At 43.7% G+C, this 22,350-nt stretch overlaps 1 protein-coding gene across 2 annotated transcripts in view; it reads left to right on the top strand.

The window, feature by feature from the left end:
- SFMBT2 (Scm like with four mbt domains 2) overlaps nt 1-17,335 on the top strand; it is a 115,082-nt gene extending 97,747 nt beyond the window's left edge. For both annotated transcript variants that reach the window (XM_027679583.1, XM_027679582.1), the window contains exons 17-21: nt 3,460-3,635; nt 5,183-5,355; nt 7,124-7,372; nt 8,064-8,192; nt 10,207-17,335. In XM_027679583.1, the coding sequence (XP_027535384.1) occupies nt 3,460-3,635; nt 5,183-5,355; nt 7,124-7,372; nt 8,064-8,192; nt 10,207-10,347 (868 nt within the window). In that variant the 3' untranslated portion in view covers nt 10,348-17,335. The remainder of the gene's footprint in view (nt 1-3,459; nt 3,636-5,182; nt 5,356-7,123; nt 7,373-8,063; nt 8,193-10,206) is intronic.
- The last annotated feature ends 5,015 nt before the right edge of the window (nt 17,336-22,350 follow it).

Below are 22,350 nucleotides of genomic sequence, written 5' to 3' on the forward strand. Positions count from 1 at the left end.
GAATCCTGTCTTCAGGAGTTGAGAGTGTCACTGAGTGATTAAATAGCTCTGAAGGAAGTTTCTTCTTATGTCTGGTGGACTTTAAGGTAGTAAGACAAAATGGAAATTTCTTGCAAAAGAACAGACAGGAGTTTTTGGTCCCCCAAAAGAAATTGAGACTTTTAGCTCCTGAGTTGTTCAAATTAGTCTCAAGAACTGTCAGAACTCCTTAGAATGGGACTTTTGGTAATCTCAGTGTTCTTGCTGTTTGAAGTGTCTTCAGCACAAGACTTTTTGTGCCATCACACAACAGTCCTGAAGTGGAGCTCCTGGAAGATATTGTGTTCTCATGAACCTCTGATCCATTTTAGCACGAAAGGAAACTTCAACAGATGAATGATGTTGCAGAAAAAATGCTGTTAATTTAATAATTTCACTGGCAGGTCAGCAAAGATCCCAAGTGTATTTTTCATGGAAATAGTTTCAGCCATAAGGTTTTCTCCAGTTTTAGGATCTGAGGGCAGAGAAAGAGAGAAGGAAGATTTCTTTGGTTTTAGCTGAAAAATCATTTTTTAAAAGAACAGTGATTTCTAAGAAAATTGAAACTACTATCCTTGACACAGCAGTTTTCCAAGTCTCCATTGCTACCATGCTGTGCGTGCAGATTACTTGCTACTTACAAGTGGTTGGGATGATAGGAGTCCTGGTATAAAAACATCCATAGGAGTATCAGAAGTTGGTAATTTTTTGAGAGGTGCTGGTGGAAAAGGGTTTTCTGATTATATCCAAATGAGCTCCTTCCACATGGCTGTCCTAGAACAGCTCAGATTACATTTGGTGGTGCTTGTGTTAAAAATCTTTAGTGTGTGAGGAATATGGAAAATATTAGTAGAACCTGGTTTACAGTTGAAAGAGGGGCTGCCAAGGCCAAAATGATGTAAAAAATATTACTGTGGCCAGTACTAACACCTTGGGTTATTGAGACTGATCGCTACAGTCATGGTGATCTCCATTTACCATCCGTTCTGTTAATTAACATGTGTGTTGCATTCAAAGCAGACTATGAAATCAGTCAGTTGTTCGTTTTCCTGGTTTCATCTTTTCCTTTCAGCAGGCTCTGTAGCACAATGGGTCCTTTCTGGGCAGGCAAACACAATGGGAAGCACACAGTTAGAAAAAGTCAGCCATCCTTGAATAATACCCATCAGGCAGCTTTCTTAGCTTGTAAGAAAGAAGATCAAGAGGCAATTTGATTATAGCGCGTTTGCAAGGAAACAAAACCAGACGCAGTCTTTTCATCCTGGTGGTGAAAGTCAGAACAAGGACAAATAAATGTAAGTTTAGTTCAGACGCATCCAGACCTAAAATGAGCTGTAGGCACATGAGTTATAGGTACAGGTGCTCCCTCTGCCAGGTTTCTTCCAATGTGGAGACCCTTGGGGGGAGGCTGCTGCTTGTCTGGAAGTGATGATTTAGTCCAACCAAAGTTATTTGGGTTGAGGTGAAGGTATTACAGTGAAATTCTGCAGCCTGTCACAAGATTCAGGCTTACTGACCCAGTGCCCTGGGCTGTTGTTAAACCTAATGGCTCCTGGAGAAGTAATAAGGGCAGGAGTCTCTTCAAACACATTGGAAAGAAATATAAAACATTTTTAAGTAGATACATTCAAATGCCTGTGGAATTTGATCTTTTGATATTAAGTATTGCCAAACTCTCTTTAGCCAGCCTGCCTGTGCAGCTGTTTTATAGGGAAGCTGGGATAACAGTGCTCTGTACCTGGAAGGAACAGTTTTCCATCTTACAGCATCTGTCCAGGCCTCTGAAGGTGTGTGAAAAGTTGGCTCATTAAGTCATTCATTCATTCCTGAGAATGAATCAGAATTGTCTCCATGGCTTGAGGCACCAAATAGGATATCAGAGCCTGGCACCTCGTGGAAATGCTCATTCAGGTTATGGAAGAGTTTTTTGTTGAGGAGATAGTTTGGACTGAGTATTTTATCAGGATGGGTAGACTGGGCTGTTCTCAGACCCAAGTTTCATTTGGGTTCTCCTTTATAACACTTTCTGTACCACAGTTTAAAACCCTTTTCCCACAGCCCAGTGTTTCCAGAAAGAGCTGCTGGGAGGGAGCGCAGCAAAAGGTGTTGTTCCAGTTGCTTTGTGTGACCCAATGAAACCTTCAGAGAGAGAATGGAGTGTGGGCACATGCTGCATATTTTAACTCTCTGGCCACAACACTGTTGCACCACCACCACCACCTCCTCTTCCTCTTCCGTATCTGACTGTCACCAGCTGATTCCCTGCTAGGAATTTATGGATCTTAACACACTCCAAAATGCTTTGTCTCGTTTTTTCCTGATGACTGTATCTTTGTCTTTCCTTGCCTCCCATCCAGTAATCTTTCTTTTGCTGTCTCTCCCTCTTTTTCTTTTGTGTGTGTCACTTTTCTCTTCCCTGAGCACATTTATAATGCTGTAGCACCAGACACTCACATGATTGTCTCTTGTGTTGCATTCCCCAGGACGTGTAAGAGATGTTTTAAAAACCTTATCTCACTGTTTACGATAGCTTGGTGCTGCTGTTTAATAAATTATGGGGATAATTGGTTTTTCAGAGTTCACATCTACAGTGTAGTACAGCAGGGGTGTAACTGTATCTTTCTTAGCCATTTATCGCTCAGAAACACTTTGTATAGAACACCAAAATAAATGTTTTAGTAGCATAACAAATTTAAGACAAACCTTTCATTGCAGGTTTCTGCTCTAAGCATTCCCTGTAGGAGTCAGTTTTTAGGGCCTATTGCTGCAACCCCATTACACAACTCCAGATATTCCTGGTGAGGTCCTTGGGTTTTGTGTTGTCCATATCTCAGAGTGCTGGAATCATCTGGACCCTGTGTGGCAGAGAGAACCGTTTCACTCAGATACTTCCTCACAGTGTCCCAGTAGCCACAGATGGCACAGTGAATCTTTGGGATTGTTGGGAGCTGGAGTGTCATATGGGAGCAAGAAAGATGGCAATGGAGAAGACCAAAAGTACCATCTCCAGTGCAGCCCAAACACAGGATGCTGACCAGAAAGCTCTGCAAGGGATGTAAGCATCTCATCATGGGTCAGTGTATGAAGAGAGACTACATTCTCTCCCAAAAACTTTGCATCACTTTGTAATATGGGCTTGCTGTCCTGTGTAGTATCCTCACCAAGCTTGCAGAGATTTTTTTCTATCTTTTACCATATCTACAGACATACCCAGTCTGCTCATGCATTCCGTCCTGAATCACGTCCATACCTCTGATTTATTTCACCCTTTCCTTCTTCAAATCCATCTGAAGTGGAGCCACTGAAACAGACCTGTTCTGCCTGCCTTCCCAAGAGAGACACTCTCCCAAGGACAGTCACTCCCCTAACAGAGGAGAGTCTGTTCTGGAGCAGAAGAGGGTGTTGCTTGACAGGTAACATGGGTTTTTCACTCTTCTCTAGGTACAGAGGGAAGACTTACAGGGCAACTGTTAAGATTGTGCGGACGTCGGATCAGGTGGCGGATTTCTGCAGGAGGGTCTGTGCCAAGCTGGAGTGCTGCCCCAACCTGTTCAGCCCTGTGCTGGTGGCCGAAGTCTGCCCTGAGAACTGCTCCATTCACACTAAAACCAAGTACAGTGAGTACTGGCCAAAATGCCTCTTGGTGCCAGCTGGGAATCAGAGCAGTGGGAGACTGTGTGTGATGAAGAACAGGAGTTGTGCAATGCTGTTAATACTGGTATTACTGTGTAATATTGTTAATACTGATTAGGATTCATCTCATCTAAGAGCAGTTATTTAATCTTGAACAGGCCACCACATGTTCCTTTAATATTCTGTACAGAGAAACAGGCATCTCCGGGAAACCATCCATCTCACTCCACACGAATGTGTCTGTTTGAAAGTCATTAATTTTTGAAAGTCTCGAGTTTTCTTTATATGAAAAGTTAACATGAAGAGCACATAAAAGGAACCTGCAAGTAGTAAGATGAGATTTAAACTGCTATATCTGAGACAGCTTTGTTAGGTGAGATAAATCCTGTCCAACTCAGTGAAGAGTTTTTGGCATATGCACCAGCACAGGCCAGTATCACGATGCTGAGGTGGTGGAAGGAGTTTGGGAGCATTAACTCCCTCTGCTCAGGGTGTTTAATATTTAAACATGTTCCTGCCCATACAGGAAGGCTGTTGTTAGGCATGTGTACAGCACTTTTTGTTGCCAATGTTACTGATATTATTGGCTCTTCAGGCAGGTCAGGAAATTGGAAGTGAGTGCTATCCTTCTTCCACAAAGGCTGCAAAAAGCGATATGATTGATTTAAAGCAATTATCTTCTGGTTGGTGGCAGAGTAGAAGGAGAAACGGGCTCAGGGAGATACTCAGATCACTTAGGATGGGTTTCTGTAGAAGTCTTCACCTGAGCTAGACTCCTGCTGGTAGGAAATGGAGAGCTGGAGGAGTGCAGCTGGGGGAGCTCCGGCTGAGATGGTCTCATCTCAAAGCTGATGGTGGTATGTGGCTGCATGAATTGTTCCTCAAAACTCCATTGATTTGATGAACAACTTGGTCAGTTATGAACTTTGACATGGGTGCCAAGATTTAGCTGTCCTGGGATACCCTGGTTTGTCAAGGGCAGAGTATCTTTCACCCCCAGAGCATGTCAAAATGCATTTAACACAAGCACCCAGAGTAAGGTCAGAGGACTCTCACATCCTTAATTTCAACTTGGGCCACAAAATAGTTGAAGGCAATAAAAACCTGATCCTTTGTGTGTGATTGAGGATTGCTGGCCCTGTCCACTTTCTGCTGAAAACATTAGCAAGTGAAAGTGTGTCTAAGGCTGTTAAATCACAAAGAATTGCATTGCATCAGACCTGAAACACACTGACCTCTCTCCCTCCGAGTCACTGCTCGGCTTAGTGGAAGCTTTGCCTAAACACATATTGTTAAATTCTGAATTCTTCATTCATCATCAATAAATCTGGATACATGAGAGCTGTAACACTCTGTGCTGGTCCAACATGACATCTTATATTTACACTGGACATTTTTTCCATATCAGTGTATTTTAAAGTTTAAACTGCACATATAGAGTGCAGTCCTGAATCTGTAGCAAGAAGCACGTCAAGGTTTCCTTCCTTTGGTAGTTAAAGCTTTTTATGGGCATTTTGCTTCATTTCTCCAGCTTATTACTATGGGAAGAGGAAAAAAATCATTAAGCCACCAATTGGGGAAAATAACAACATGAAAAGTGGCCATGTCAAGCCAGCCAGACGCAGGAAAAGGCGGAAATCCATCTTTGTGCAGAAGAAAAGGAGGTCATCAGCTGTTGATTCGAATGCTGCAGGCTCTGCAGAGGTATGTGTTGCACAGGGATAAATCAGCAGAAGCCCCTTGCTGCTTTTTTTTGTCCCTCATTCTGCATTTTCCTTATGTGAGGTTTCTCGGCACACCCAAACACTTCCATTTTCCTAATTTTCTATTTTGAATCCTTCCTTCCTTGCTACTCTGTTCTCCTAACATCAGACTGGTTTTATTGGGACACTTTGGGGATTTTTACCTTGTCCATTTTAGAGTTAGAAAACAGATTTTTTGCTCCCACCTTCCTAATGCTCACTGACTAACATGCTGCCTAATGTTATATCTTTGTTTTCTTTTGCTTCCTTGTAAGTAGGCAGATCAGCCTGTTATATGCTTTTCACAGCATCTACCAGATTCATGTCTAGGATGTCCAAATATTATAATAAATAAAAATAGCTCACGAGCCATTGTGTTTTCAAGGAATTTTATTTTTTCATTAATTATTGGTAATATTTTTTGGCTTATAACATCAAGCAATAGTAGCTCTAGAAGCTTTAGAATACAGACAAATGGTTTGTGTCCCAAATACAGGGTATTTGAGGCCTCAGTATGTTGTGTGATACAACAGGGTCTCAGCTTCAGCAATGATTCGTGTCCAAATACAGTCTGGAGCAGAATTAGTTCTATGTGGATTGTTTCTGGGTGGTTTTCCCGTGATAGGAATAACAAAGTTCATGTGTGATTTCCCTTCCTCAGCTGAGTACCAGTGATTGCAGCTTTGTGCAACGTGAAATAAAACTGATTTACCTCAATTCCCTCTACTTGGGCTGGAGGGGGTTATTTTACTCAGCTTTCAGTTGATTGCTTGCATCTTCATGGCTTGGTCCTCATTTAGGTGTAGTTCTGCTTCATTTCCTTAGATTATACCTGCTTCAAAGGAACTTAAACTTAAGCCTAAATCAACCATTACCCAAGTTTTTCAACCTGTCAGCTGACACAACTACCTTTGTCTAAAACTGCTCTTTCACTCAAGACCTGAGCATATGGCTTGGATGCATGCTCACACTTTGATCAGAGCTAAGCTGTCCAAGCCATTTGGGCAGTGTATGTATATATAAAGTCAAAAATGCACAGTTTCCATCAGTTGGTGTGTGCTTGCAAGCTCTGTGTGACAGAAATAACGAGAAGCTGGTATAATATCCTTTAAATGGAAATTTGTGCTTCCCCTTCAGCAGTTAGGTCTTGGGCTGAAAACAGGGAAATCTGGGTGAATTCTTCTCCCCTGGGTTTTACAGAAATGTCAGCTAAGAAATCAAGTACTTGATTTACTACTTGTACATCTAGATATTTTTAAAAGGCACCAAAATTTCCTTCCTTTCAATACCAGTAACACCCACGACACTTTGAAGTAATGTGAAGGTATAAATTTCAGCCTATTTCTGATCTTATTTCATCTCGAGCAACCTGAGTTTCATTTTATCCCTTTACAATTTTCCATTTCCCCTCCCCCTGCTCATCTGCAGTGCCACAGGTTTTGAGGTACCAGCCCAACAGAGGAACCTTTCATGCCAGATGAGTTATTGCTGTTGACCTTTAGTTGGAAGGAGAAAAAGGATTTTCCGTCGTGCATTTTTTTTCCATCTACATTTCGTAACAAATCTAAGTCGAGGGCTAATTTACTTAGCACTGTAATGAAAATGAGGTAATTGGGTTACAGTAAATGTTACCCTGGACCAGGGTGGTCACAGGCATGCAGTTTGACCCAGTACCTTTTGGTTTGCTGCTGGATTAATCTCCGAGCCTGGGTGCTGTTTCTCTGGCGCAGGAGAGCGAAGATGACGAGCCGGACGTGATGGAGGATGAGACGGGAAGTGAGGAGACCAGCTCGGAGCTCCGGGATGACCAGACGGACACGTCCTCGGCTGAGGTGCCCTCGGCCAGGCCCCGGCGAGCCGTCACCCTGCGGAGCAGCACCGAGTCAGACAGACCCCCCGCCACAGAGAGGGCCCGGCGGAGCCGGAGACCACAGCCCCACTCCTACAGCGAGGCAGAGAAGTGCTCACAGGTCAAGGAAGTGAGTGTGTCCATAGGCTTCATCCTCAGTTAATAGCAGTATTCTTCCTAAATTACCCATGGCAGAATCACAGAATATGCTGAGTTGAAGGGGATCCACAGGGATCATCGAATCCAACCCTTAGCCCTGCACAGGACACCCCAAGAGTCACACCATGTGCCTGAGAGGATCATCCAAATGCTTCTTGAACTCTGTCAGCCTTGGTGCTGTGCCCACTGCCCTGGGAAGCCTGTTCAGTGCCCAACCACCCTCTGGGGGAAGAGCCTTTTCCTAATATCCAGCCTAACCCTGCCCTGACACAACTTCAGACCATTCCCTGGGGTCCTGTCCCTGGTCCCCACAGAGCAAAGATCAGTGCCTGCCCCTCCTTTTCCCCTCCCGAGGAAGTTGTAACTGCAGTGAGGTCTCCCCTCAGTCTTCTCTTCTCCAGCTGAACACACCAAGTGCCCTCAGTGTCCTCACACACTTCCCCTCAAGGCCCTTCGCCATCCTCGTTGCCCTGCTTTGGACACTCTCTAAGAGCTTAACACCTTTCTTAATATTGCAGTGACCAAAACTGCCATAACATTCAAGGTGAGGCCACAACAGTGCAGTGCCAAACCTTCCTCATCTGAGAAGGGCAGCCCTACCCTGGTTCTCCACACAAGGTAGTTTGCTTTGTGAAAGCTTTTGGGGTTTTTTTTGTTTACAGGAAATTAAGCAAGAAGAGGAAGAGAAGCTTGTCCTGGACAGTAACCCATTGGAGTGGACTGTGACGGATGTTGTGAGGTTTATTAAACTCACTGACTGCGCACCCCTTGCCAAAATATTTCAGGAGCAGGTAGAAGTCTTTATGTAACTTGCCTCTTTGTGTCTGTGGTGTCTGTTCAAATCACAGCACATACCACCTTGATAGCTGGGCCTGGGGCTTTGATAAAGATACTATGACCAAACTTTAGATCTCTTCAGGCCATGTTATAGCACACATTTTGGCAAGGCATGAAAACCCTCAGAAACTGGAGTCAGATCCTTGCCAGATCCTCAGAGAGACCAGAAACTCAATAGCCTGAGTCCTGAGCAGGTTCAGACATTTCATGCCAAGGTCCACAGTGCCATTCTGGTATCACATAGGTCAGCACTTTGGTGTAAAACAGGTAGTGGTTATCTGGTACGTGGCAAACTTTCTCCTGGCCACATGGGTTCCACCCTGTTTTAAATTATTTACCTGGGAAGCAGAAAAGTGCTACTTGAACCCAAAACTGGCCTGAATTTTTTCATTAACACCTGGATGCCTTGAGTATGTAGACATCTAATTGCTACCCACATTCCTCTGAAGATTTTCCAGTCAGGCCTTTGGATGACCTGATTTTAGGAGGTGCCAGTCATCTCCCCCTTAAGCAGAAAGGTTTGCAGGAGCAGAAGCCAATACACTTCATCTCAAACCAGTGTGAATGGGTAAAATTTATATGGAAAGAGCTATTTCTTGCCTAATGAGTAGCAACCACTCCTGAAAATGAAGGGCAGCGCTAGCAAATCATAGTCAGGAAGAAGCAAGTGTGGCTAATTAGGCCATGGCTGATGGCAGTCAGTGGTATGGCCAACTGCACATTGACCTGTCTCTGATTCTTCACCAAGAATAACTCTGTACCTGAGGCAGCTGGCTTGACTGGGAGAAGGTGAAGTGTGAGTCTAGAGCAGGGCTGAAACTCTCCATAGCAGGATGGTGTAGTCACTGTGTCACAGTGTGCTCCAACCATTTGTTAATAAGCCTGGAATAACGCCAGGGCTTGAAAACCAACCATTCCTCTTCTTTGCCAGGGAGTTTCATAAGGACTTTAATCAAACACACATGAGTGGAGCTTTTCCTTGTGAAGCTCTGGTGCAGTGGGCCGTGCCATGAAGCTTGAGTGGAGGAAGAACCTTAGCCATGGACAGTCCTGATCAAAGCAGCACTTGAAGTGTCCAAATCCTCCTTGTGTGCAATGCTGACTAATCAGGGCTGTCCTGGGGAGTTTATGTTGCCTGTGAGTTGCTGTGCATAGACTCTGTTCCTCCCTAAGGAGTAAAAAGAAGTTTTGTAGCCTGCTTGTCTGCTTCTCAGCCCTTTAAAGAATAAAGAGGACTTGAGCTTCTTAATTAAGAAGGGGATCATAAAGCCAGGAGTAGTCCCCAGTGCAGTTGCTCATCTGGGGTGCTAGCTCATGGAATTTGGTGCATAGGGAAAGACATGACCTCCAGAGGTCCCTTCCAGTCTACACCATTCTGGGACATTGGAGGTTGCAAGGGCTCCAGGCAGTCCAGGCCCCTCTGTCTTGGTCATTCAGCAGCTGAAGTGGAACAAGGCAGGTCCGGGGTGGATCAGGGGACATGGCATGCAACAAGCCAGAAATAAACCTGTGCTGAGCAAATCACGGGCCAGAGGAGTTGGGGGAAGGGTCTGACTTGGCAGAGGGACCCTCATCATTTTCTCCATTCATCTCCCTCCTGTGTCTCCTGGTGTGCTCTCTGCAGCCTCCCCCCCTGTTTCAGTTCCTCAGGCATAAAATGAGACTGATCAGGTCTCTGTGGACCCTACAGGGTTTCTTTAGAAGGTGATCCCTCATTTCAGCAGCTGGCAGGCTTTTCCCAAACTGGAAGGTGAAAGAGCCTATGAGGACACACTAGACAACTTCTGGAAAAGCGTGATGTATCCCCAAAAAAGGAGATAGGCAGCACCAAAGTGGGAGAAAAGGGCAGAGAACAACCTGTAATTTTCAGGGCAAACTTCCTTTCTTACTTCTCCAAACTTGGTTATACTTTCTGCCCCAAGAGTCCACAAAAAAAGCCTCACATTTTCCCTGTCTTTTCTTTCCCAGGACATTGATGGCCAAGCCCTTCTGTTGCTGACACTGCCCACAGTGCAGGAGTGCATGGAGCTGAAGCTCGGTCCAGCCATCAAACTGTGCCACCAGATCGAGCGAGTAAAAGTTGCTTTCTATGCACAATATGCCAACTGACTGCACTTCTCCACTTCTTTCTGTCCTCCCTTTTGTTCCCTCTCTTTTTTAACATTTCAACCTGTTCAAGGGGTGTTTTTTTCCCGTACCCCTTTTCTTTTCCAAGAACGCGCGGAATTGGAAGCACTGGGAGTTAATCTGAAGGGGGAAAAACACCCAAACATAAAGGAGAACTAGCAACAAATGGAACTAATTCTTCTGTACTTGTAAAGCACACCGAGAGACTGCTGGCACCCCTCCTCAGGAGCCTCACCAACCTGTCACCCAGTGGTGCAGGGCCAGCACGGATCAGATGGTTTGTCGTCCTTAAAACAAACCTACGCGTGGCAGACACATCCCCAAGGAGAAGGGTCAGACACTTCCAGATGGTGATGGTTTGTCTAAGCCAATTTCTGAACACGAACATTTATTTTGGCCAACTCTTGGCACACTTCTTTCATATTGAAATGTGACTGTTTGTAGCATTACCTGGGGTTTACTGCAAATTTGATCCTGGTGATCAATGGGCTTTGTTTTCTCCTGCCTCTCCAGTTTTACAAAAGGACAAAGTGTTACACCAGTCATCAGCTGTGGTATTCCTGAGTGATTTGTGAAACAGAACTCAACCCATGGTCTCTACAGCATCAGACAAAGATGCAGCAAACTGGCAGGGGTGACACAAGACCTGGTGTGCAGTGGCACATCCTGAGCCACGCTGGCTCTGCACAAAAAGCTGAATGTCTCTGTGATGGGATCTGTACAATACTCCTTTCTTGTACAGGAACATGAAAGCTTTCATAGTCAAGCCCATCCTTTTAAATGCAAGTCAATTCAAAGACCTGACTTTGAGCCCCACAGGGTGAAAAATAAAAGGCTGTTCAGATTTAATGATGAGATTGTTGAGGGAATGCTGGTTTCATCTGCACCTTCATGAATCTGGTTGCAGAGTGGGAGTAAAAAGCATCAATTTTTTCAGGCTGTGTAACCACAGTGTTTAGGATCCAATCAAACATGGTCTATATTTAATGACTGGACCTGGTACTTAGTGCTGTGTTTTAATTGGCAGGGTGGTGATCACTCAGAGGTTGGACTCAATAATCTTGAAGGTATTTTCCAACCTTAATGGTTCTGTGTTTCTTTATAAAGCCCCCAGAGTGTCCAGTGCCACCTTGGCTAGTTAAACTGGGGGCTGGCTTCATGCCAAGCAAGGTAAAACACTAGAGAGAGTGAGGAAATGGGTTGGACACCCTGGGTTTGCCTCAGTTGTGTTTCTGGTTTTATCCCATTTACTTTGCAGGGATATATGACCCCATTAGTCACACCTGTTGAGCTTGAATTTTCTTTAACTCAGCAGAGGTTGGTGGCATCACAGTGATGAGAAGTTCTCCCAAAAAACCAAACTGGGATCATGTCAGAATTTTGCTCTAACTTTAAGGTGCAAATGAATTCCACCCTCCAAAGGTGGTTCATGCTGAGTTTTAGCCTGTTTTCATGGGAAACCACTGTCACTGGCAGACTTTTGTTCTCACACCATAAACAGACCCCTGTTCCCTGGCCTCAGGGAAATCAGCTTGGAAATTATACACAGGTCTGTTACAATGCCCTAATGCCAAAGCCCACTCAGTGAAAACCTCTTCAGAAAGAAATGTCACTTCTAGCCCTAAATCTGAAGCCAGTGCTTGTGGCCAGATAACCCTCACCTCAAGCACATCCCGTATGGAGACAGCAGACTGGGATCAGAGGGTCCTGCTGACCATCCCGTGCTCAGAAGAACCTACTGACCAACACCAGGCTGAAGCTGCTGCATTCTCCCTCATCAGTTTTCCTTCTTAAATTCTTTGGAGTGAAGGAGGAACCTTCAGAAATAAATGTTCTGGACTGCATTGGAATCTGCCCCAGGGAGTATGTTAAGAAGTATTGACTCTGTTTGTTGTGTATCTGAATTTCCTGATTTGTCACTGAGAAATGTGATGGGTGCAACTGCTGCAGGCTGGGCCAGATCCTGCCAACTCTTGAGACTTCATCAGAAATTTTTTTACATGGGAAATCAGCAGGACTGGATCTGTTCTCAGCTGTTGCTTTGTACTGAAGGTCTTGTTCAAATTTTAGCCAACTCAAGGGAGTAGCAGTTGCCTCTGCATCAAATGGTGTTTTTTTGTTTCTCAGAAATCCAGGAATAAGGTTCTGTAGTGGGGCAGACATTAAAAAACTGGGTTTCAGACTGGATTTCCTACTGACAGTAGCAGAGAAATGTGTCAATGCAACTGGTTTGATAAGCACTTTGGATCCCTCTCAGGGTCCCCTAAAAATGTTGCTCCTTGTTTCGTCTCTGAAGACAAAAGGATTGGAGCCAGCAAAATGAGAGCACAGCTGAGAAGATGAGGGAGGGTGCTTCTCCCAGCTCCTCCTTCCTTCAGCCCAGTCCTGGTGTTACATCTGTCAGCAGGAGAGAATTCTGTCAGGAGAACTGGTGTGTGAGGACATTTCAAGGAAGGGAAGCAGAATGGCTGTTTGTTAAACAGCATCCCAGCACCGATCCTTTACTTGCCACATCCACCTTCTTCAGAGCATCCTTTGCTGCTCCGATGTTCTTGGAGTTTCTTGCCTCTGGGATTTGTCAAGAGACATTTAACGCTTTCTGGGACACGTTGCAAAAATGTCATTTTTTTTCTCCATCAGCCTTGTAACTGTAGATATTCTTGTGGCAGCTAATTACTCATGGAGGCAAAACTGGGGAGCAGACAGACACAGACTCTGAGAGCAACCAGCTCTGATGTTGGCTGAGTAAGGAATGGGTGAAGCATTGAGCCGAAAACATGGGAATCTTTACTGGTTGTTCAGGGAAGCAAAATCGTATTTAAAACTCACCTATTAAACAACAAAAAAAAGAGTTCTAATTTTATCTTGCGCCGGCTCTTTTATTTCCTCAGTTTTCTTTGTCCTCACAATTTGTCTTTCAGTTCATTGTTCTTCAGTGTCACCTCGTTTATCACTCTCTGTCCTTTCAGAGAAGCTGATAACCTGAAATCTTTATGTTAAAGTTCTTGGGTGGTAAATGCTTTATTTCTTTTTAGTCTGCAGGTTGGGAAGAAATGTGGGTTTGGGGTACTGTTGTCTGTTGCACTGATGGCTTTCAAGAAAAGCTGGAGCTGAATTTCTTGGGCAGTTTCTTACACAAGTGGAAAGTGGATTGTGTATAGTTTAACTGGACAAGTACACTTGGATTGAGCAGAGATCAGAAGGAACTAATTACTCTTGCCTGGACTTCATTTCAATTCTGGAACATTAGTAAGGCTTTGGAGTAATGTATTTCAAAGGAAATGATGGAAACCTGATCTTCCTAGGGTAAAATATCACTTTACTTTGCAATGTAGAAGTATAAACCACTGGAAGTGTGGGGTTTTTTTGGTCCAGACCTGGTTCTAAGTTAAATTTTCAGAGCTGGTGCAACTTCACAGATACACTAATATTAGACAGTGGTGAAGCCACATCTTCTCCCCTCCCTGTTCTGAATTTGACATCCAAGCCTGAAGTTTACTGTGTTATCAGCTGCTAAAGGCCACAGCTGTGAAGTGCTGAACTGAAGACTATCCAAGGCCATTGCCCAGGGCTGGGGAGCAACTCTGCTGTTCTTCTTGGGCTGTTGGATGCTGAACTGCAGCACATTCACACAGACCATTTTGCTCCTACAAGAAGGGTGTGCAAGCACCTGTTACTGCTCTCTCTTCAGGCACAGGACCAAGGATGGTCATTTCTGGAAGAAGAGCAGAGGGTTGAAGAGTCACACACTCTTCACACACCTGCCCATCCTCATCTGCACTGGCTCCTTTTGAGCTTGCACTGTCGGGTTGAACAGATCCATGGGCAGGTCCCTGCTCCATTCCCAGTCCTCTCAGCACTTAACTTGACAGAGTCAGCCATTTCGCAGATATCAGGCACAAAGCACTTGTCCCTGAAATTGGATTAAAGCATTAACTTAGGGAATGTCCATGATTCCCTGGCTGGCTGTCCTGACTTCCTCCTGCTCTCATGAATGCTCCTCTCCTACCTTGAGGAAAAATGCTGTCTTTGGTTTCAGGGCACTTTTTCCTTTTTCAACCCCAAAACACAGCTCCCATCCACACTCCCATTTTTTTCCTCAATGCCAGGGAGACTAAATCCTGGCTTTTTCTACCTCTCAGAGGCATGATGGCCTCTCAGCTCTGAGAAGGATTTCAGGGTCTCCAGCTCCACCGTGTTAACCACATGCCGTAACCCTTGATAGTTTGGTCCTGTGGGGTGCAGAAACCTCCTAAAAATGTTGTGTTCCCCCAGGAAACACCAAAATCCAGGCTGATGGTTGCACACCCTGTCCTTAGTGAAGCATCTTGCAGATGCACATCCTAGCTGAGATGGCCTGACCCACTGCCAGAGGTATTTGGATGTCTGTTAGGATTTGCAAAGTTTCTCAGTAAGTTAGGCACCTAAAGCCCCTTTAATATTTCACTCTGGGCAAACAGCTAATTTGCCTTAATGTGGAGAGTCACCATTCCTTGGCTTTAACCTTCAGCCTTTTGCAGTCCCCAGTCCTGCGGTGTGGAGCAAACACCATCTCAGCTCTTTGAAGACAAACCAGGCGGTGCTGGGCTACCATGATCGACCCTTAGTCACCTAAAAAGCCTGCCTTGGTCTTTGCAGGGCACAAAATGGAATGTGGCAGAGCTGCTGTGCCACCTCAGTGTTTTAGAAGCTCTGTACAATCAGACCACTTCAAATACTTTTTGCTTTTCTGGTGCAGTGCGTCTGGAAAACTATGAACTCAGACTGTTCCTCTAATTTCCAAATTCAAGTGCCAAAAGAGAAGAACATGCTGCAACTGAACACTATTAAAACCAGCTTTATTACACGTGGATAAATTTAGTCTCAAGGGCTCCATTTTGGTGCTAAGATACGTCACGCTGCATTTTCCATTGCTTGGGATTACAAAGCTGATTCCCTTCTCCAGGAAATATTTTTCTGTAATCTGCAATGTCTTGAACATTAGGATTTTTTTTTTTTAACTTGTGACTGTACACTTTTTAGCTCAGATACACTCAACAAATACTCCCTCACCCCCAGTCCTGTGAGTTTTGGAGACATTTTATACAGTATATTTATGTTAAAACTCTTTCAAAATGTGGATGCATGTATATTTTCCCCTCAGTAATATTATTCATCACATCAGCTGACCCAGAACTAAAGGAATCTGTTACTCACGATTTGATCCAGAAATAACTGAGGTTAGTGTTAGGGCCCTCAGAAATGGGTGGGCTGTGGGACCAAGTCTTCACCAATTTTTTTCACTTAAAATTCAAAAAACCTGCACTTAATTATCAAAAAATTTAAATGCCTCCTGCTCCTAGTAGGCAGAAATTCAGCTGCAATCTGCCAGACTTCACAAGAGAGGGCTTGTGTCCTTAGGTGCTCATGAACTCCCAATAAAGGAGCAGAAGCTTTTAATATTCTCATTTATGCTTTGGTACAATACCCCAGCAAGAAGTATAAATGATCTTAATGGCTGCCTATAGAATATGAGCCAGTCATCAAAGATGAGGGTTTTACAGCCCAGCAGTCCTTTAAATGTCAGCTGTCCTGCAGAAGAAGAGTGGTTTTGCAGTGATTTGGTGCCATGCATGGGAATTCTCTCGCAGGGGACACGTGAACTGCACAAACCCAACATGGGTCATAGTTTTAAATGCTTGTGGCCTTTCTTTCTTTTAGTCTTTTATGTTAATTTTTGCAATGAAGAAGGTAGGTCTTGATGACTGCCAAGGTTGTGGGAGGGGGGAGGGTGGGATTTAGGAAGGAGAGAGGTATCTTTGTGGAGAGGGACCTCTCACAACAGAGAAACACAGCTGGGGCCCATGAGCATCATTCCTGGAAGCTTTTCTTTTTCACAGCAAAAATGTTTTGAGACCCTAGAGGAGCCAGGTGAGAGGAAGGAAAGAAGCTGGCTATAGACTCAGAACTACAATGCTGAAAGGTTCATATTTTGTTTTCCCAGTGGAGATGCAGAAATTTGGTTCAGATGTCTCCAGGCCCCTTGGCTGGATAGTAGGGAAAATCAGTCTTGCTTCCTTGTACCTGACTCCTGAGTGTCTTCTGGGTTTTGGGGGCTGAAGAACCTCCTCTTGCACCTTTCAGACCTCCATAGGAGATACTGGGCTATCATCTGAGCTCTGTCCCATAGGAAAAGGTGACAGTGCCCTGAGTTCAGGTTGTGGGTCTACAAAATACTCTGTGTTAGGACGTAACAGGATGAAAATGCTCATTCCCAAGGCACCCTACCTGCTTGTTGTTGCTCCAGTCTCACTGGGGATTATGGACATATAAATGTCCATAATTTATACATTATAAATAAATGTACGCATCAAATTTCCCAATCCCTGTTCTGCCAAACCTGGTCAGGATGTGCCAACACGTGCAGTTATTCCAGCAGCCTTCACCTGTGTGGTCCAACAGAGGTGAAAGTCTGAAGTGCAGGCTTTGAGGGGAGTTGAGTGTTTTCATGTACCATGGTAGGACAAGGCAAGCACTTAAATCCTCTTGTTTCTTACGGAATGGCAGAAATTTGCTCCACAACCAGCAGTTTATGGTCCTTTCGTGGTGATGCACGTTGGAAACCCTTGAATTGTTTTGAATTCCAGTTTGTACTGAAAGTCTGACTTACAATTTGTGTACATAAATCCCTTTGGTGTGTTACAAATACGTATGTGTGTGTATATATATATGTATATATATGTGTGTCTATATGTGTATATATATATACATATAAATCAATCAATGCTGGTGTTTTTACTTTTTAAAGTTCACAGGGCAAAGGGCATGTTGTTAGTTTGCTCTAAGATTCTATTCTGTATATATGTTTTCATGTAAATAAGTGAAAATCTATATTCAGAGTTATATTTTAATTTTTATTCAAAATTAAATAAATCCCCTTTTTACTTGAAACAGTTGTAAGCTACGTTGTTAATAAAGTAAGAATAAATCATCTGTCTCTCCAGCGTAGTGTTTAACTGGGCTGTATTTTGATGTATCTGTGTGCTCTGCGTGGTCCACACAAAGCCCTGATGAATGTGCCCAAGCTGCCTGGACCAGAGTCTTCCCTCACTAAACCCCCAGACCTCCAGGGAGGTACAACACAGACTCCCTGGCTCAGCACTCCATAAGTGCCAAGCCTCAGGATTTGGGTTTATGAGCCTACAAGTTCTTCCCAGGAGCAGTATGGGAGAACATGAAACGAGAATGATGGTGGGTGAAGAGACACAAGATTATCTAAAGACCTTTTAGGAGAGTGATAGGGATCAGGGTCAAAGACAGGAATGAAGGTGATGCAACGAGCAACAGGCAAAGAAGGGTTTAGGCACAGAGGAGCTGATGGTGGCACTACAAGTATTACAGCAGGGCCGCAGCACCTGGAGTAGAGACACAAAATACAACTTCTCCAGGTACACAGCAGCCACTGAAGGTGGGCAAAGCCATCCTGCAGTGGTGGAAAAGAGCAGTTTGTGTATTCCAAAGGGTGAGCTGCAGAGATGTTGACATGTTTTGTGAAACGAAACCTTGTGTTTTGTACATGTCTCATGTAACATTTTCTCTACAGTCACAGGATGCATTGAGGATGCACTGAGGAGCTTAAGTTCCAGCTTTGCAAGTCATCTCTCTTTTCAGACCTCTCAGTGGCTTCCTGAGTCCTGCTGTGAAGGTCTCTGTTGGGCCTGCTCGGCTACCAAGCACCTTTCATTGATCTCATCAACCCCCCGTCCCCTAGTGAAAGTGGGGTGGTGCACACCCCGACAGCATCCATTGGTGGGTGCATGGGAGAAAGTGAGAACAGAATTAGATGACAAGAACTTGGTCAACCCTTGTTTTGTTCTGTTTTTGCTCCATCAGTACCATTCTTGCAGATACAGCAGAAGGGGAGAAACAAAATTGCTCCTTCCATCTTCCTCTATTTTTCTTATTTCATCAAGACTGGCTGTTTTTTATCAGGCAAAAATACAACAATGGGCAAGCAGGTGGGTTTAGGATGATTTACAAAAGGACCAAGCCACTGAAAAGATTGTTTTTACAATGTTAATACAGTCTTGGGATGAAAATCCTTTGGTCTTACTCATTATGGTAATCTGCCACAGCCCATGCTTTGGGAGGGGCAGAAGTGCAGGTGGTCAGTGAAGTACCCTGTCCAAACAGCCTGGAGAGCAAAGCATCAGAGCAATGGGTAGTGATGTGTGTTGACAAATGGCTTGCTAGACCACAGAGGACCTCACTGAAAAGTGATGTAGAAAATGGGAAGGATTTATAAAAGGAAATAATTCTGAGATCAATCTGATGGTGATATAAAACTAAAAGAGCAAAAGCTTGAATGGTTTATGATATTCTTCAGCATCCAGAGGTGAAGATAAATCCATGTATCTACCTGCAGTTTATTACATAGTCATTTAAAAGTAATGCAAAGGTCAGATGCTGGTTTTTAAATTTCTACCTCATCTCAGGTAAGACATGCTCAGAGCTCTGCAAAGAGCTAATTTTTGAAGAATGTAATGTGAAGTGATTTTTAGTAAAAAGGTGGCAAGATATTCCAACTGAGCTCCTTGAAATTAATAACCAACACATGAAATATAGTTACCATATATAATTTCCTCAGGGGAAAAAACATTTACCAACCAGTCTTGCTTCTGACATCACAGGCCAAGATTTTGAAGATTCCTCCATTTTTAGTGGTTTTTTCATGTGCAGTTAATTTGTGAAGGATTTCTAGATACTTGTGTTGTTGACACAATCAAGCACTCATGGAAGTGGCAGTATGAACACCAACATGTTGTCAACTACTCCATAAAAAAATCCTACAAAAATAAAGTTGGATTTTCAGGTCTCTGAGGAAACACCATCTTTCTTTTCTGTGTACAGAATGAACAAAACAAGCAGTTATATTTCATTGCTAAGGTTTCTAGACAGACTTCCAGGGCAAATAATTATTGTTTTTAATAACCATGCTGTTGCTGTTACTGCTGCTTTTGATAGCATTTTTATTGCTTTTTTAATTTCAAGATTCATGCCTTTCTGTGCAATTTAATGGTTCTCAAAGTCCCTCTACTACTACAATATTTACTTAAGTATGATACACCTCTTGCTACAGTGTCTGTACTCAATTACTGTAAGTTGATTTTATAACTACATCTCAGCTGAAGCTGTAATTATGCTGTCTTCTCTAATAAATCATAAAATCTCAAAACCAGAGAAAAAATAGTGCTGCAGGACACCTTGAGGTTCAGGTTGACTGTTTCACCTCTGCAAGGCAGGACCAATTAGACAAATCTTATTCCTATTTGGCATTTGTTTAACCTGACCTTCAGATGGGTGTCAAAATAAGACCTCCAGCAACAAGCCATCCCCCAGCACTTCCACAGCATATGAAAAAAAAGTGATGGCATTTGGATGATGAAGTGTAATATTCCCAGGCAAAGCCACTGAACTGATGTTGCCATTGAAGGGCCACTTCATTTTGAAAAGCTCAATATGATTAGTGATTAATGTAGCAATTAATAAAAGTAAGAGCAGAAAATTCATAGTTAAGATGGATTAGATTTCAAGTGAACAAGTGTGGTAATCACTTCCATCATGAGTCCTGAGCTCATTATTGTGCCCACAGGTCTCAAAGAAGGTCCTCACCATGAGGTTCAGATGCAGAATGATCAAAGCTTGGGATGCATGTGATGGAGGGGTCAGGTCCATACCTAGTGAAGACAGTCTTTCCTTTCACTTAAAAGAAGCTGGGAGCCAGGATGCCTAGTGCCTGATGGGACAGACAGTAGGACAGGAAGGAGAGAAGATGGAAACTGGAGAAGAGGCTGGGAATTTAGTTGCAGACTGCAGACTGGTGCACCCAGTCTGGGGAGATGTTTTCTGCCATGATTCCTCTGAAACCCAATCCCACCATTTTCAGAAATGTGTTTCCAGGTTTTACTTCTCTTCTGGGAATGGAGCTGCTATTTGAGGTTGCTCTTTGGGGCCTTTCTCTTTACTTCTCCCCCCACTTTTAATTCCTCTAATAAGAAACAGTTTTTCTGTTTCCATTTACCATTGTTGAGCTGTGGTATCTCTGTGTATGTGTGACTCTCCAGCCCATTGTGGAACACGAACCAGAATATCCAGTCTTTGCATTTCCTTAGATCGTGTTTTTATCTGATATTGAATTAAGTAAAGGGCTTAATGTTCAAAGTGGTGTTTGGGGAGTTACTTGCACAAATTCTGTTATTGCTGTTAATGGGATTTGTGCAGATTGCTTTGAAGATGAGTCCCTTCATGTAGAATAGGAAAAGACACTCTAAATTATAACTTATTTCAGACAAATCTATCTTTAATTTTTACTGATAGAGCATTAGAGATGTGAGGCAAAGAAGCATCTGCTGCATTTTTTATAAGTATTATTGACGGGCATGTGAAGACAGGTTTGGTTCAGATAATCTAGTGGATACTTGGCTGAATTTTTAGAAGTGAAAAGAAAGGGACTTTAAATTTTGGAATAATGATGAAATTTGGTGACATTTCAGAGAATACAGAGTTGGACAAAAATGGTCATAAAACATGTCCAAGACACTATCTTACAATGAAGACTAAATACTGATGGAAATCTTAGTTTGCAAAGTGAACATCTTGGTTGTACCTTCCTTAGATATTGCTCCAGGTGAGGACACCTGTGGAAGGTGTCCCTGTCCAGGGCAGGGGCTTGGAACGAGATGACCTTTAAGATCCATTCCAACCCAAACCATTCTGTGATTCTATGACCACCCTGGCTTTAAGATGTGACTAAGAGCAGAAAAGAGCAGGCAAGGGGAAGCCTGACTGATGGCATTGTAGAGAAAAAGGCTTGAGGATCCAGCATCATGAATTTTCTGGAGGAATCTCCTCCCTTCTTACTCCAGACAGGAGTCAGATCAGTCTTGTCTTACATGAGCATAGGACAGGGAAGACTGGGCTGTTCAGGCAACCTATGGGCTGAGGCTTGCAGGCACTAAGGGCAGAGCAGAACAGCACTAGGATAAGTGTTATTTAAGTTTCAGGTGCCTTGGCAGAGAGCTTCTAACCTGACTCCAGCCAGCTCGTGATCACCCCAGGGCATCCAAGAATGAATGGGATGGCAAATCCAAGGAAACGTCACACCCTCTTGAGGCATTAGCGGAAGTGACATTTTGGGGTCTCTCAGATAGTGGTAAACAACCATTTTGTGTCAACTTGCTCAAGTCCCACCTGGATTTCTGCTCCTGCAGGTCCAGGTATGATCCTGACTGTACCAGGTATGATGACAGACATCCACACTTAGGCTTCCATCGGCCTTATCGAGACACCCAAATCCACACTTTCTTTGTTGTTTCTGTCTCTGAAGGAATACGTGGGGTCCAGGCAGCTGCTCTGAGATGGATGAGCAGTTTAATGCTCACTAACTTTTCTCAGTGCTGAGCTTGCAGTGAAGATTTGTGGGCTGCTTCCTTCTCAGATCCTTGCAGCCCCTGTCTTTTATCCTCTGATCTGGATAGCAAAGCTGGCAGAAGCTGTATAAATTACAGTCTTTGGAGTATTAATGGCCTGTTTCTAAATGATTAATTACAGAATATCTCTTGCATTCACAGATCAGGATTAGTGGGTCACGCAATATTATTCAACAATATCTCTTCCTCAGTCAGCCCGTTCTGGGTGGAAACAGATTGGTAGTTTCTGAGCATAGAGGTGTGAAAAAGTTACAGGAGACAAAGAGCTAGTATGAACTTTTGTTCTTTATCTACTGGTAATAACTACCTAAATATAGGTTTGTGGTCCACAGTAAACATGGAGCAATTTAATGCACTTAACCCACAAGCCAAGGTTACACTGTCACCTTAGTGTTAGTGCTTCCTGCTTCAGTGAGTGGTCCCTTCCTCTCCCTGTATCACTCTGGCTTTTTCACTCATGGTGGCATCAATATTTGGCAGTTGGGAAATTCATCTGGATAAAGACCAACCCATTTTA

Source organism: Neopelma chrysocephalum, unplaced genomic scaffold, assembly GCF_003984885.1.
Source record: "Neopelma chrysocephalum unplaced genomic scaffold, ASM398488v2 Primary Assembly neopelma1_45, whole genome shotgun sequence".
NCBI classification, from domain to species: Eukaryota; Metazoa; Chordata; class Aves; order Passeriformes; family Pipridae; genus Neopelma; species Neopelma chrysocephalum.